The sequence below is a fragment of the Panthera pardus genome, unplaced genomic scaffold (genome assembly GCF_024362965.1).
Source record: "Panthera pardus isolate Hobbes unplaced genomic scaffold, ASM2436296v1 HiC_scaffold_24, whole genome shotgun sequence".
Classification (NCBI taxonomy): Eukaryota; Metazoa; Chordata; class Mammalia; order Carnivora; family Felidae; genus Panthera; species Panthera pardus.
The window spans coordinates 35,500,046-35,514,789 of record NW_026526810.1 but is presented as its reverse complement, the minus strand read 5'-3'; the positions used below and the strand labels follow the sequence as shown (position 1 = coordinate 35,514,789).

The 14,744-nt window shown below is 33.9% G+C and overlaps 1 protein-coding gene across 5 annotated transcripts in view; it reads right to left on the bottom strand.

Annotated features, from left to right (window-relative positions):
• Positions 1-14,744, bottom strand: part of VPS13C (vacuolar protein sorting 13 homolog C) — a 195,257-nt gene that overhangs the window by 127,216 nt on the left and 53,297 nt on the right. For all 5 annotated transcript variants that reach the window (XR_008417070.1, XR_008417071.1, XR_008417072.1 and 2 more), the window contains 5 exons: positions 9,477-9,606; positions 8,828-8,922; positions 2,708-2,850; positions 1,679-1,871; positions 559-673 (listed from right to left, as the gene is read on the bottom strand). Coding sequence is in view for 2 of the 5 variants with exons in the window: in XM_053889012.1 (XP_053744987.1) it covers positions 559-673; positions 1,679-1,871; positions 2,708-2,850; positions 8,828-8,922; positions 9,477-9,606 (676 nt within the window). In the remaining 3 variants the exon portion in view is untranslated. The remainder of the gene's footprint in view (positions 1-558; positions 674-1,678; positions 1,872-2,707; positions 2,851-8,827; positions 8,923-9,476; positions 9,607-14,744) is intronic.

Sequence of the window (14,744 nt, the reverse complement as noted above, 5' to 3'; positions counted from 1 at the left end):
ATATTATTAACAATAAAACAAGCATCACTTGAAAAGTATTATGGAGGAGTGCCAGTTCTCACATATTAGAGTATGTAAGGTGAAACTCCATATGGTCGATGGCAAACAATCTTACCATCACACTATACAGTAAACCCATCATAGCTAGTATTTTATTCAGAGTGAATAATACATCATTTCTTTAGTTAAGCCACCACAGAAAGTAGTGGCTTGAGTTTAAAGACCAAGCTGTACAAAAAGTATGTATCTTTAGAACCAGTTTCACACGCAGTACACAGAATGATGAACTATTTCTTAAGAACTAAAGTGCAGGGATGTTTTCCCTCTCAGTTTCACTGTGAGGCACAGGTTCTTAAAGGTAATGACAGAATCATCTGTGCCCCATCTCTTTCTCATTCAGTCTAGCAGGTATATTTGACTTTGGGTAACTCACGTACACAATGCAACTTCATGAAATTTACAAAAAGAAAAAAACAGCCTACACTTTTAACTATGATATTTACATTAGAAAAGACATTTTGAATGTAGCTGATGTTTTTATGTAGATAAATTCTTTACCTGTAGCTGTTCTCTCTTTAATTTCTTCCAGCTTCATTAATGTAGCTGATGTTATTTGCTCAAGATCTAATCCTCTATTTGATTGAAAGAATTCAACCACTGCATTGATGGTTTTCTGTAAAATAATTTAAAATATAAGCAAGCTATTATACACAGTGCTTTCCATATTATAAATTTTAAAATTTCAGTTTAATTTAAAACAACTGTGGCTCTGAACTTAGAGGATATCTCCAAAGATACTCTGCCATATTGCATTTCTATCTGGAGTTTAAAGGAAAAAAAAAAAACTAACTAAAAAAGGGAATAGCACAAGTAAGCTAACTAGAAAGTCAACAAATGTGTATGTATCATTAAGATGACCTTAAGTATGTTCTAAAGTGTCATACTGATGTAACAATGGACATTACTACTAAATTAAACACTTAAAAATTGCCAAGATGGTCAATTATATTTATGTTACCACAACTTAAATTTTTTAAAAATCAGAGAATACAATGAGTCCGTAGTCTCAATATAATGCCTCCCATCCTCACTGTGAATACACTTCTAAACTAGAAAGTTAAAAAAAAATCAGAAAATTCAACAAGAGCATAGGGTCAACTTACAAGTGATGCAATGGGTAGTGATCCTAACCACTAGCCTGAGATGAGTTAAGAGCCTCTGAATAAAACATGCAACCACAGACAGAAACTTGAGCCAGCATTTTCAATAACATCTAAGTGCCAATGCTTTTTTCTCATGTGAACAGTATTTAAAATTCTTTTAATTACTCCTAAAGCAATTTGAATTGGTCCAGATATTTGGGGAAAGGGAAAAAGCAAAACCGAAGTGGAACAGGAAGTCCACATATAACTATCTGAGAGAAGATGGTACAATAAACACAGACTTTTTGAATAGTATTTTAGATTATGTTTACTTTAACATAAGCATAGATTAACATAGTAGGAAAAAACGGTAGCATATGAAAAGGTAAAATTCACTGCTAACCATGTACTGCTTTTAAAACAAGAAAAAGTAGTAAACTTAGCTAATAAGTGTTAAATATGAAAGAGGAAAAATAAGAAAACCCTATGTCAGAAGTATAAAACAGGTTTGATAAAGACTGTCTCCTTGCACTTACAGCATCATAGATGACCTCCACAGGTTGAGACTGAACAATCAGAGTCTGGTCAGCGGTACTATTCTCTGGATTGGTTTCAAACTCAATTTTAAGCAAGGATGATGTAGTATCACCAATGGAAGCCACAAGTGATGGTACAATACCCTGCTGTCTCAGACCTGTTATATACCAGTGTTCTAATTTTGCTTCCACCCTATAATCCAGTGAAGGAAAAAAAAAGGTATATAAGTAAGATGCTGTAAAACGTAATGGCTTAAAACATAAATTTCCCTTTTAAAAAAGTTCTTTCAGAGCCAGTACCACACCCATTACCAAGAGATAAAGCACAAACTCCTTGGCCTGGCATTTAATTACCCATACAATCTGGGGTTTTATTTTGATTGTTTGCTCTTAACCCCTTCTCGTCCACATGAGAAGCCCACCTTGGCCAACTCCCAAACACTGAGGGAGTTCTGATCACTGCTACATGAATATAAGCTACACTTCACTCAGGCAACTCTTCTCTCTATTTCATGCCACCCAGAATACTATCAAAAGCTTCTCCTAGCCCTTTCTACTCAGATAGCCGAAGCCCCACTTTTCCTAGCCCAAGTTATTCTCTTCTGCAATTGAGCTGACATAGCCATTAACTCTAAGGATTTGCAACACCTTCTCACCTATGAGCTCTCTGTTATATAGTTCTAAATTATTAACTTTTTAGTTATCCTCTCTTAACAGCTACAGCATAAGCTTCTTGAAAACAGAAATTTATTGTTCCTATGCTAGCCTTCACAGTATCAACTTGATAAACTAAACATTCACTATCCAAAAAATATTTGTGAAGGAACAAGAGGGGGTAAATAAATGGTGAACTCCTCATATGGCTTCATAACAAAACAAATTCAAATATAAAAACACCATCTGACACACAAAAGGAAAAGAAACTGGAGAACTACTATTAATCAGTTGTTCAAGGCTAAATAACAATATTTTTCAGTCAAGTCATATCTAGAAATAAAAACTGAAATAAAAAGTTTTTTTTAAACTTACTTAAGTGCTTGTGCTCCTGGTCGCTGAGATACTTGGGTGCCCAGGCCAATTATCTGAATTTTTAGTATTTCTGGAATATTTTTGTTTTCTCTTATTGTAATAGAGGTACTTACTAACTTCAGTGTCATTATATGGGCAACATACTAAACAAAAAGAATGAATGAAGATTGTTACAGTTTAAGTAATTATTATTTTCTTTAATAATTTCTTATTTAAATTTGTTGAAATATAAAGTGATCTAAATATAGTATGTTCAAAAAGAACATTAAAAAGTTCAATAAAGAATTATAAAATTGTTGAAATAAGACAATTACAAGAGATCCAAAATGTATTTCTCTTAGTTTTAGAATAAAAATGAAAGTTGATAAAATATTTTGTCACATCAAGATTTAATTCACCAGCTCTCACTAAAGCATTCTAATTCAGACCAATTCTCTGGCTCAAAAACAACAAAATATAAAGCACATCTTCTTGATGTCTTTGGAGGGTTAAAAATACATTGAGAAAAAAAAATCATGACCAAAAAATTCATAGGTCAAGAATGGATGTAGGACAGAGAACCAGGGAGATGATTCTCATAAAACCATACAGGAAGACATTGAGAGGAAGCAAGGAACAGAAGATTCACAAAACAGTCAGAAAACAATTAGCAAAATGGCAATAGTAAGTCCTTACCTAAATAAAAAGTAAACAAATTCTCCAATAAAAAGACACAGAATGGCAAAATGGATTAAAAAATAGTAAAATCCAATAATATGCTGCCTACAAAAAAGACACTCATTTTAGCTTTAAGGACACACACAGACTAAAAGTGAGGGAATGGAAAAAGGTATTTTAAGCAAATAGTAACCCTCCCCCCCCGCAAGAAAAAAAAAAAAAGAGTAGTGACACTTATATCAGAAGAAAATAAACTTTAAGTTAAATGCTGTCAAAAGAGACAAAGAAGGTCATTATATAATGATAAAAGGATCTATCAATCAAGAAAATGTAACATTTGTAAATACTTAGGCACCCAACATTGGAGCATCTAAGTATATAAAGCAAATACTAACAGAACTAAAAAGAGAAATAAACAGTAATATAATATTATTTGGGGACTTCAATAGCCCACTCTCAACAACATATACATCATGCTGAGTGTCAATAAAGAAACAATGGGTTTAAACAACACTATAAGCCAAAGGGACCTAAAAGATATACATAAAACATTCCACCCAACAGCAGAAGAATAAACATTCTTTCAAGCCCACATGGAACATTTTCTAGCATAGAACACATATTAGGCAATGAAACAAGTCTCAAAAAATTCAAGAAGATACCAATTACATCAAATATCTTTCCCAACCACAATAGAACTAAATCTTAATAAGAGGAAAGCTACAATATTCACAAATACATAGAACAACCAATGGATCAAAGAAGAGATCAAAAGGAAAAAAAAAAAAAACAGCCCAAGACAAACAAAAATGGAAACAAAACACAAAACTTACGGGATGCAGCAAAAGCAGTTCTAAGAGGGACATTTATAGTGATAAATTCCTATGTCAAGAAAATGGAAGATCTCAAATACAACCTAACTTTACAACTCAAGGAACCAGAAAAAGAACAAACTGAACCCAATGTTATAATGAAGGAAAAAAGAAATAATAGAGATAAGAAGAGAAATAAATGAAATAGAGAAAAAAAAAAAACAGAAAAGATTAACAAAACCAAGGGTTGGTCTTTGAAAAGAACAAAATTGACAAAACTTCAGCGAGGCAAAGCAAGAAAAAAAGAGAGACAACACATAAAATTATAAATAAAAGAGGAGATATACTAAAACCAATACCAGAGAAATACAAAAGATCCTAAGAGATTACTACAAACAACTATACACCAACAAATTAGACAACCTAAGAAAAATGGATAAATTCTAGAAATGTAGAATCTACCAAGACTGAATCATGAAGAAAGAGAAAATCTGAACAGACCAATTATGAGTAAGGAGTTTGAGTCAATAATCAGGTAAAGGTGGTCAAAAGGTACAAACTTCCAGTTATACAGTAAAACCTTGAATTGAGACTAACTTGTTCTATGAGTATTCTGTAAAATGAGCAAACATCTTTTTTTAAAATTTTTTTAAGTTTATTTATTCATTTGAGAGAGACGCAGACAGCATGAGTGGGGGAGGGGCAGAGAGAGAGGGAGAAGAGAGAGAATCCCAAGCAGGCTCTGCACCACCAGCACAGAGACCAACACAGGGCTCAAACCCACAAAACCATGAGATCATGACCTGAGCTGAAACCAAGAGTTGGACGCTTAACTGACTGAGGCATCCAGGTTCCCCAAGATAAGCAACTATTTCTAATAAATTTTAACTTGATAAACGAGTGATGTCTTGTAATACAAGTAGTATGTGACACCAAATGTCATATGATCACAACTGAGCCCATGGTTGTTCTCTCTCTCACTGCGGGATTATGGGTGATTGTCAATGCAATTTCCATGAAATCCTCAAAAGGAGGCAAAAGCAACTGTCATTGGATACATTCCTTGTTGGTTTGTCTGTTTATTTATTTGTTTATTTACTTAACATTTTACTTATCTTTGCATGACAGGGAGAGACAGAGCATGAACAGGGGAGGGGCAGAGAAAGAGGGAGACACAGAATCTGAAGCAGGCTCCAGACCCTGAGCTATCAGCACAGAGCCCAATGAGGGGCTCCAAGTCCCAAACCATGAGGTCATGACCTGAGCCCAAGTCGCACATTTAACCGACTGAGCCACCCAGGTACCCCAAATAGATTCCTTGTTAAAGCTGCCCGAAAAGAAAAAGATTCCATCAAGCCAACAGAGAGGAGTGATTCCATTAGTGAGAGTGAAAGTCATCCCACACAATAACCCTCCTCTTTCTAGTCTCCCTCACACCAGCCACAAAGGTTTTCAAAGGTAAGTACAAGTTAATTTGTTTATTTTTCTTTATATTTTGTATTTTCTTTATTATTTCTATTATATTACAGTACTATAATCATTTTTATATGAATATTTGGGGGTTATGGAACCAATCAACTGAGTGTCCATTATTTCTTATGGGGAAATTCACTTTGATATGCAAGTGCTTTGGATTACAAGCATGTTTCCAGAACAAATTATGCTCACAAACCAATGTTTTACATATAATGAAAGGTTCTGTGGACATGAAGTACAGCTTGGTGAATACAGGTAACAATACGAATACAAAGAGAGTAGATTTCTAAAGTTCTCACCATAAACTGAGAAAGAGAAAGAATATTTCCATCCTCCCCCCAAAAAATAATTGTAACTATGTGAGGTGACAGACATGTTAACTAACCTTACTGTGGTAATCATTTTGCAATATACACATATATGAAATCACTACACTGTACACCTTGACTTACACTAAGTTATATGTCAATTCCATCTCAATAAAGCTGGAAAAAGTTTTTAAATAAATTAAAAAATGACAAATGGATTAAATTAAATTGTTTTTCATAATATTTTTCTCCTTCAATAAAATCAATAGGCAAGCCACAGATGAAGGAAAAATACCACATAAACATTTTTGTCTTGTACGAAGAATATAGAAAGACTTCTACAAACAAAAGTAAAAGGACAAATAACATAAGTTTAAAATGGGGAAAAAACACTTTAACATAAGATACTGCATAAATGAATATATACAGATGGCCAACAAGATATGAAAACTCATTAGTCGAGACTATCATTAGTCATCAGGAAAATACATTCTAAAACATAGTGGAATAGTGTACCATACCCACTAGACTTGCTAAAATTAAAAACCCTGACAATATGACATCCGGCAGGGATGTGGAATAACTGGAATCAGTGTATGGGAATAGAAAATATCACAATCATTTTCAAGAAATGTTTGTCAGTTTTTAAAAAGGTAAATATACATCTGCCCTATGACCCAGCAATTATACTCCCAGGTATTTACCCAAGAGAAATAAAAATATATGTCCACAAAAGACTTGTATAAGAATGTTCAAAGAAGCTTTATCAATAACCAAAACTTGAAATGACAGATATACCATGAGATAAAAAACATGATAACAATAAAAAGAAATCTATATTGACACAGTCATAACATGGCTGCTTTTGTAAGGCAGGAGAGGAAGAATGACTAGAAAAGATGATGAGGGAATTGTTTGGGGGGGGATGAAAATGTTCTGTTTTGGGCAGGTCATTATATAGGTGTATTCAACTACTCAAATTTATCAGTATGAACCTTAAGATCTATTCCTATTATCATATATAAATTCTACCTCAACAAAATTTTAAAGCCACCATTTATAACAAATCCAACAAGAGATGTTGAACTCTAAACAGAAAGTTCAAAACATTACTGAGAGGAATTAAAGATGTCAATACACAGAAGCATATGCTCTATTTATAGATTAGAAAATTCAAGATTATAAAGATGTCAATTATCTCCCAAATTAATTTATATACTCAATAAATCCCAAAGTCTCACAGTTTTTTTGTAGAAACTGAATAGCTGGTTCTATAATTTGTATAAAAATGTAAAGGGCCAAGAATAGGTAAGACAGTCTTAAAGAAGAACAGTGTTGAAGGATTTACACAGCTAGATCTTAGGACTGATTACAAAGTTAGAGTAACTAAGACAGCATGCCTTTAAAGACAAATAACCAATATAACCAAGATTCCATAAGCACAGACACTTGACTGATGATAAAGGGTAACTGGAAAGCATGGTCCTTTCACTAGTCAATGAGAAGTCAAGTATACAGCCATCTAGAGAAAAAATTTATCTTAAATTTTTTAAGACCTCCCACCATATACAAGAATCCAATTCTAAATGGACCTTAGATCTAAATATATAAAGTAAAATATTATAAAGCTTCTGGAAAGAAAATACTGTTATGACCTTATAGTGAGTTAAGACTTTTTAAACAAGACACAAAAAAGGCACGATCCATAAATGAAAAGATTAACAAATCAGGTAACATTAAATAAAGAACATCTATCCATCAAAAGACACCATTTAAAAGTGAAAATACACATTACCTTACATTGTCGGAGAAGATATTTGCAACACACCAAAAACGAAAAGGCAAGCCACACTGTGGGGAAAGATATTAACAACACACCTAACTAGCAAAGGCCTCATACCCAGAACATATAAAGAATGCCTACAGACCAGTGAGAAAAAGACAACACAATAATAAATAAGAAACTCAAAAGCTACTTCACAAAAGAAGATACCTAATAGGCTTATAATTACTTAAAAAGTAAAAAAACTTCTTTAGCCATTCAGGAAATACAAATTAAAACCACAATGAAATTCTACTACATACCATTTAGAATGGCTAACTTGAAGAAACTGTCAATGCCAAGAATAGACAAGTATGTGGAGAAACAAGAATCCTCATCTACTGCTGATGGAAATGTTTTCACTTTGGAAAACTATTGATTAGCAAAATCTATTAAAGTAAAAACATACTTACATCCTATGACACAGAAATTCCACTCCTAAGAATATACAGAGCGGAAATTCTCACATATGCACATTAAAGGGCATTTACAAGAAGTTAATAGCAGCATAACAAGCAAAAAATACAAATAAGCCAAATGTGCATCAACAAAAGAAAGAATAGTTGTTGTATTTTGAAATAATCGAATCCTATACAGCAATGAAAATGAGCAAAATCCATCTAGTGAAAGAAAAGAATGAATCTCACAACAGTGCCAAATCTATAGCAAGGTCTGTATCTTAACCCTGACAGTGACACCACTGTTCCCTGTGTGATAAATGCAATACATTTTGGTTTTGTTCAGCCTTTACACACATATCATAATACAATAATTATTTTAAAGATAAAATTTTTAAAGATTCAACTGAACTCGATAATAAGTATTTGTTTAAATCAGGTTATTCATACATTCACTAAAGTGACCAAATCTAAAAGTGAAGACAGTTTTAACTGGTAGGGTCTGACTGGAAACATTTAACAAATAAAATAGTAAAACAGAAACAAATGATAACATTTTCATAAAAATCAGTAACTCATTTAACACAATTCAAGATAATACAGTAAAATGAAACAAAATACCTCTTAAACCACCTAAAAATAATTACCTGCTTGGGTAAAGTTAAGTTATGGGTGCTCTCACTATAACCAATAGCAGTAAAAAGCTTATCTTTCTCCTCTGGAGTCATAATGTCATCAATACCTACAAAGAAATGACAGAATTTAAGAAATCAATTGCTTCAGTTTTACAGGTATAATAAAAAAATCAAACCAAACTAACAGGTGCCCTAAAATAAATAGACATAAATGCTAAAAGCAAAAGCAGCCAAGCAATATCCTCTAATATACTACTTTGCCTAGTTAAAACAAACATCATGTATTTGCTTGCTTAGGTCAAGAAAAGGCAAAGAAAAAAAAGACACCATTAAGGGAATACCAATCTGTCATAAAGATTTTAGAATTCCCTAAGTATGTTAAAAATTAAGTGAAACTTTTAATACCCATGGAAAAAGTAACAATAAGAAATGCCAGATGTTGACGCTTCTGAATTTAAACTTATAAAACTTCACACAAATAATTTTTCTCAAAAATAGCAAAGTTTTAATTTAGCTAGATAAATCCAGAGCTATTCTAGCCTGAAGTATCTGCTCACACGTTTACTAATAATAAACATAGTAAAATTCAACTAACTGGCTAAAATAGAACTTATATTTTTTTCTTATCTATGTACAATAAAATATCTGACTTGAAACTTACTTTCAGGAATCAAAGATTCTTCATCTTTTTTCTTAGACTCCTTCTTACTCCAAAACCCACTAAACCAGCCTCCACGTTTCTCGCCTGTGTCAGTAGACTTTTTCCTTAATTTTTGCCCAGATCGAATCACCTAAAAAAGTAAAAATTTTAAATTTAAATTTAAAAGTAAAAATGTTTAATTTAATTAAAGAATAAATGCCCTCTTCATATTCAGGTATAGCCAGGTAAGAATAATGGTTAATTTTTTTAACATGACATCAGGTTCAAAACAGTCAAGAAAGCCTTCTGAAATGGTATTCAACATGATTTGGTTAATAGTCCCACTGCTAATTTACTTTCCTACTGATAAAATTTTGATGGGGTTGCATATTGTCAGAAATACAGTAAATGTCTCAATATAAATACAAATAAGTCAGGCAGAGAAAGACAGATACCATATGCTTTCACTCATATGTAGATCCTGAGAAACTCAACAGAAGACCAGGGGGGAAGGGGAGGGGGAGAGAGAGAAGGAGGTAAACCGTAGAGATTCTTAAATACTGAGGACAAACTGAGGGTTGATGGGGGTCGGGGGGAGGGGAAAGTGGGTGATGGGCATTGAGGAAGGCACCTGTTGGGATGAGCACTGGGTGTTGTATGGAAACCAATTTGACAATAAATTTCATATAAGAAACAATAAAGATTAAAAAAAGAAATATAGTAAGGGTCTCAATATAAATATAGATATATAATATAAATATATACAAATATATAAATAAAAATAAATATATATAATTATAAATATCTAGAAAAATATAAAAAAATATATAAATATAAGTGAATAAAAATAAATAAATACATATAAATATAAATAAAAACATAAATAAAAACAGATAGCCTTTGAATCTCATTTTATTCTCTTCTCAGTAAATCCTGGCTTGATTTTCTGCTGCTCCTTTCAAATATTAAAATATAGATGAATAACCAAAAAGTACACAACAGAAGGATAAATAGATTTAAGGGGATAAGTAATTTAGACTCTATCTTTTCATTCCCTGAATAAGTAAACTTTAATAATTTTCCCACCTTAGGGGGCACCCGGGTGACTCAGTCAGTTGAGTGTCTGACTCTTGATTTAGGCTGAAGTCACGATCTCATGGTTCCTGGGATAGAGCCCCATGTCAGGCTCAAAGCTGACAGCACAGAGCCTGGTTGGGATTCTCTCCCTCCCTCTCTCTCTGACCCCTCCCCTGCTTGCATGCACACATATGCATACTCTCTCTCTATCTCTCTCTCTCGAAATAAACTTAAAATAAAATCTCTAAAAAATAGTAATAATTTTACCACTTAAAATATATAAAATTTGAAATTGGTAGTGACATGTTTCAAGTCTCCCTGTGTAACAAAAAGTGAAATACTCCAAAAGAGAAGATGAAAAAAAAAAAAAAGGTGAATTAGTAAAGACAAGATGAAACTAAGTTCTCTTTAATAACCAGACATTAAATAAATAAGGGAATACGTCTACGTCTGTGCACAAAACTGTCAAAGTTTCATCACTGACAGCTGAGCCATAACTATCTTTTGTCAAGCTTACCAATCCATTTTCAGCATTCGGAAATGTAATAAGTAAAAATATATACATTTGATTATTTTATATTCCATAGGATATAACATTTAACTTCTCTTGTCATAGAAGATTAATGTGATATTTTATTTTTCATGACAATTAGAACCTTGACAAGTTATTTAACCTCTCTATACCTTCATTTGCTAATATAAATTGAAGACAGTAATAGTACTTTCCTCAGAATAGATACCCAGCAAACTATATCAACAAAACGGTAGCTATTATTTTCGTTTCTATTACAAAACTTTCTACTTTAAAACTTTTCATCAACACAAAGCTTCAGCAAAAGCAAATCAATTCTTAGCCACCAATATCTTGAGTTCACCTCAGACTTTGAAACAATATTATTAATTCAAGTGCGTGCTGTGTTTGTCTTTAACTTTGAGATATTTTTTGAGTGGAACTAACTCCATCGTGTCCATAACAACATAAGTCCTAAGTGTTGAAATGTTAGTGAGAAGAGGCACTTGAAATAAAAAACAAGAAATAATAAAATTTGAAAGTGGTTTCAAAAAATTTCAAATGTAGCATTTAGATGCAGGCTACATAGTTCAACAGTAAGTTATGAATCTTTAAGACAAAGAAATCGTGCAACCTATGAATAGGGCTCTTCCTTTCAACAAAAAGCAGTGACAGAAGAGCACTATGACACCAATGATAATTCAGGACACTAAGATAGTGCCTGAGAATGTAAAGACTAAGTAGGGGAGAAATGTAACATTTTTGTCACAAACCAGAGAGAAATGCATATGTTCAGGCCCTGTTTGAATCTGCAAAATGAAAGTAAATGGCAAATCAGCTACTGTGGATATTATCATAGCTCAGTGGTATCCAATCTTTGCTGTACTTAAGAATCACCAGGAAATAGGGGCGCCTGGGTGGCTCAGTTAACCAACTGAGTGTCCAATTTATGGCTCAGGTAACGATCTCGTTGTTCATGGATTCATGCCCCGCGTCAGGCTCTGTGCTGACAGGTCAGAGCCTGGAGCCTGCTTGGGATTCTGTGCCTCCCTCTCTCTGCCCCTCCCCCACTTGCACTCTGTCTCTTGCTCTCAAATATAAATAAAAACACTAAAATAAAAAAAAAGAATCATCAGGAAACTTTAACAAAAACAAAAACAGCAACAATGTCCGAGCCTCACCACAAACCAATTAAATCAAATCCTGAGGAAGTGGACTCCAGGCATTATTTGTTTTAATTCGCTAGGGATTCTAATGTGCAGCAGGATTCAGAACCACTGAGATAACCAGACAAGAGTTCCTCAACAACAGCAGAGATCATCAAGCTGGAAGTAGATGAAACTGAGCTATTTTCAGAAAAGACATCCAATTAAATGTATATCATCTAGATTTACGAACAGTTCTCTATAAATCTAAATAGAGGAATGGCTATACAATATTTGATATTTTATTACAGCCTTTTTAAACTAAACTGGGGCACCTGACTGGCTTAGTCAGTAGAATGGGCGACTCCTGATCTGGGGGTCATGAGTTCAAGACCCATGTTGAGTGTAGAGATTACTTTAAAAAAATATATTTTTTAATCTTTTTAATAACTAAACTAATTCAAAAAAGGGCAGGCACTAATTTTTTTTGTTACCATATTTTTTATCACTCATTAAAATTTTACTTTTTGATAAGAGAAAACATATTTTTCAGCTTTAAGGGAAAACATTTTTATTTTGAAAAATAAGTTAATCATTAAGGAATTTAAAAAATAAAATGTTGATACAGGACATTAAAATAATGTAGTGACCAACCCCAACATTCAACTTTTGCCCTCTCAAATCTCTATTTAAATCCCTAACTAAAAAAAAAAAAAAAAAAAAGATACAGCCACTATTAGCACTGAAATCTTTGTAAAGCTGTGATCAGCATGTCACAGATTTTGAGGAATTTCAAAATAAACTGAAAATTTTCGACAATAAAGAGAAGACAGAAGTTAATTAATTAGAAAGCAGTAAAAATACTAATTTCAGGGGAACCTGTGTGGCTCAGTCTTTTTTTTTTTTTTATAAATTTCTTTTTATTTATTTATTTTTGAGAGAGAGAGAGAGAGAGAGAGAGAGAGAGAGAGAGAGAGAGAGAACAAGTAAGGGAAGGGCAGACAGAAAGAGGGACAGAGGATCTGAAGTGGGCTCTGCACGGACAGCAGAAAGCCCAATGTGGGGGTTGGACCCAAGAACCATGAGATCACGACCTGAGCTGAAGGCAGCCGCTTAACTGACTGAACCACTCAGGTGCCCCTGGGTGGCTCAGTCTTAAGGTTAAGCATCCAACTTTGGCTCAGGTCATGATCTCACGGTTCAGGGGTTCAAGCCCCACGTCGTAGTCTGTGCTGACAGTTCAGAGCCTGGAGCCTGCTTCAGATTCTGTATCTCCCTCTCTCTCTGCCCCTCCCCTGTGTATTCTTTCTTTCTCTCTCTCTCTCTCTCGCTCTCAAAAATAAATAATAAGCATTAAAAAAAATTTTAAAGATACTAATTTCAAACAGTGATAATGATTATGAAGAAAACAGCAAAATTAAAAAATAGTGAAAAAAAACTTTCCTACATGTTGATGATTATCATTTAAAAAATACTTTCAAAAATGAGAGTTGACCTAGAAATACGTACATAGCATATACCAGTGTCTAATCTTTGGTCTTAATATTATATTATAATCACAACAGACATAACCACTAAGGCAAACTGAGGGAAGGGTACACAGGACCTCTGTGAAATATCTTTGCTTTACTTCTTGTGAATCTACAATTATTTCAAAGTAAAAAATCTCTTATCTATATGAGACCAAAAATGAGTTGTAAAACGTATATGACCTAACATAAGGAGGGGTGCAGGACCCTTTCACTTTAATACCCCTCTGCTGTCTTCCCTTCCTGCCCTATGCAGTTAAGGGTCCATGGTAAGTAACTTCAGCCAATTCTCTGCCTCTATTTTAAATTCTGTGACCCTGTGGATTTTCCTTTACAATGAAAAAACTTTAGCCTTGGATGAAGCTACTTGCCTTTTCTTCATCTATATCCATCCCTTTATCCATGGCACTGAACAATAAACCCTTCCTTTGATTTTTAAGGAACTAGTAACTGATGTTCAGTACACCCACTTAAAGGTCAAGCAACTTAATGTAGAAAGGATTGAAATGATCTGTTGCTTTTGGCAAATCATTCCTTTAATTCATAGGAACAAGCCCAAGCACTATCAAATACCTTCTAACATACTCATACTCAAGGCAACGGCATGGCTCAGACAGTTAAGCATCAACTCTTGATTTTAGCTCAGGTCATGATGTCATGGCTGTGAGTTCCAGATCCACGTTGGGCTCCACGCTGAACGTGGAGTCGGCTTGGGATTCTCCCTCTTCGTCTTTCTCTGCCCTTCCCTTGCTTTCACTTGCTCTTTCAAAAGAAATAAACTTAAAAAAAAATACTCCTACTCCTGGACCCCAAAACTGCACCTTGGGGAACCTGCCCTTAAGAAAATAAGAAATGTGGGGCACCTGGGTGGCTCAGTTGGATAAACATCTGACTTAGGCTCAGGTTACAATCTTACGGTTCATGGGTTCAAGCCCCGCGTCGGTCTCTGTGCTGACAGCTCAGAGCCTGGAGCCTGCCTGGGATTCTGTGCCTTCCTCCCTCTCTCTCTGACCCTCGCCCGCTCACA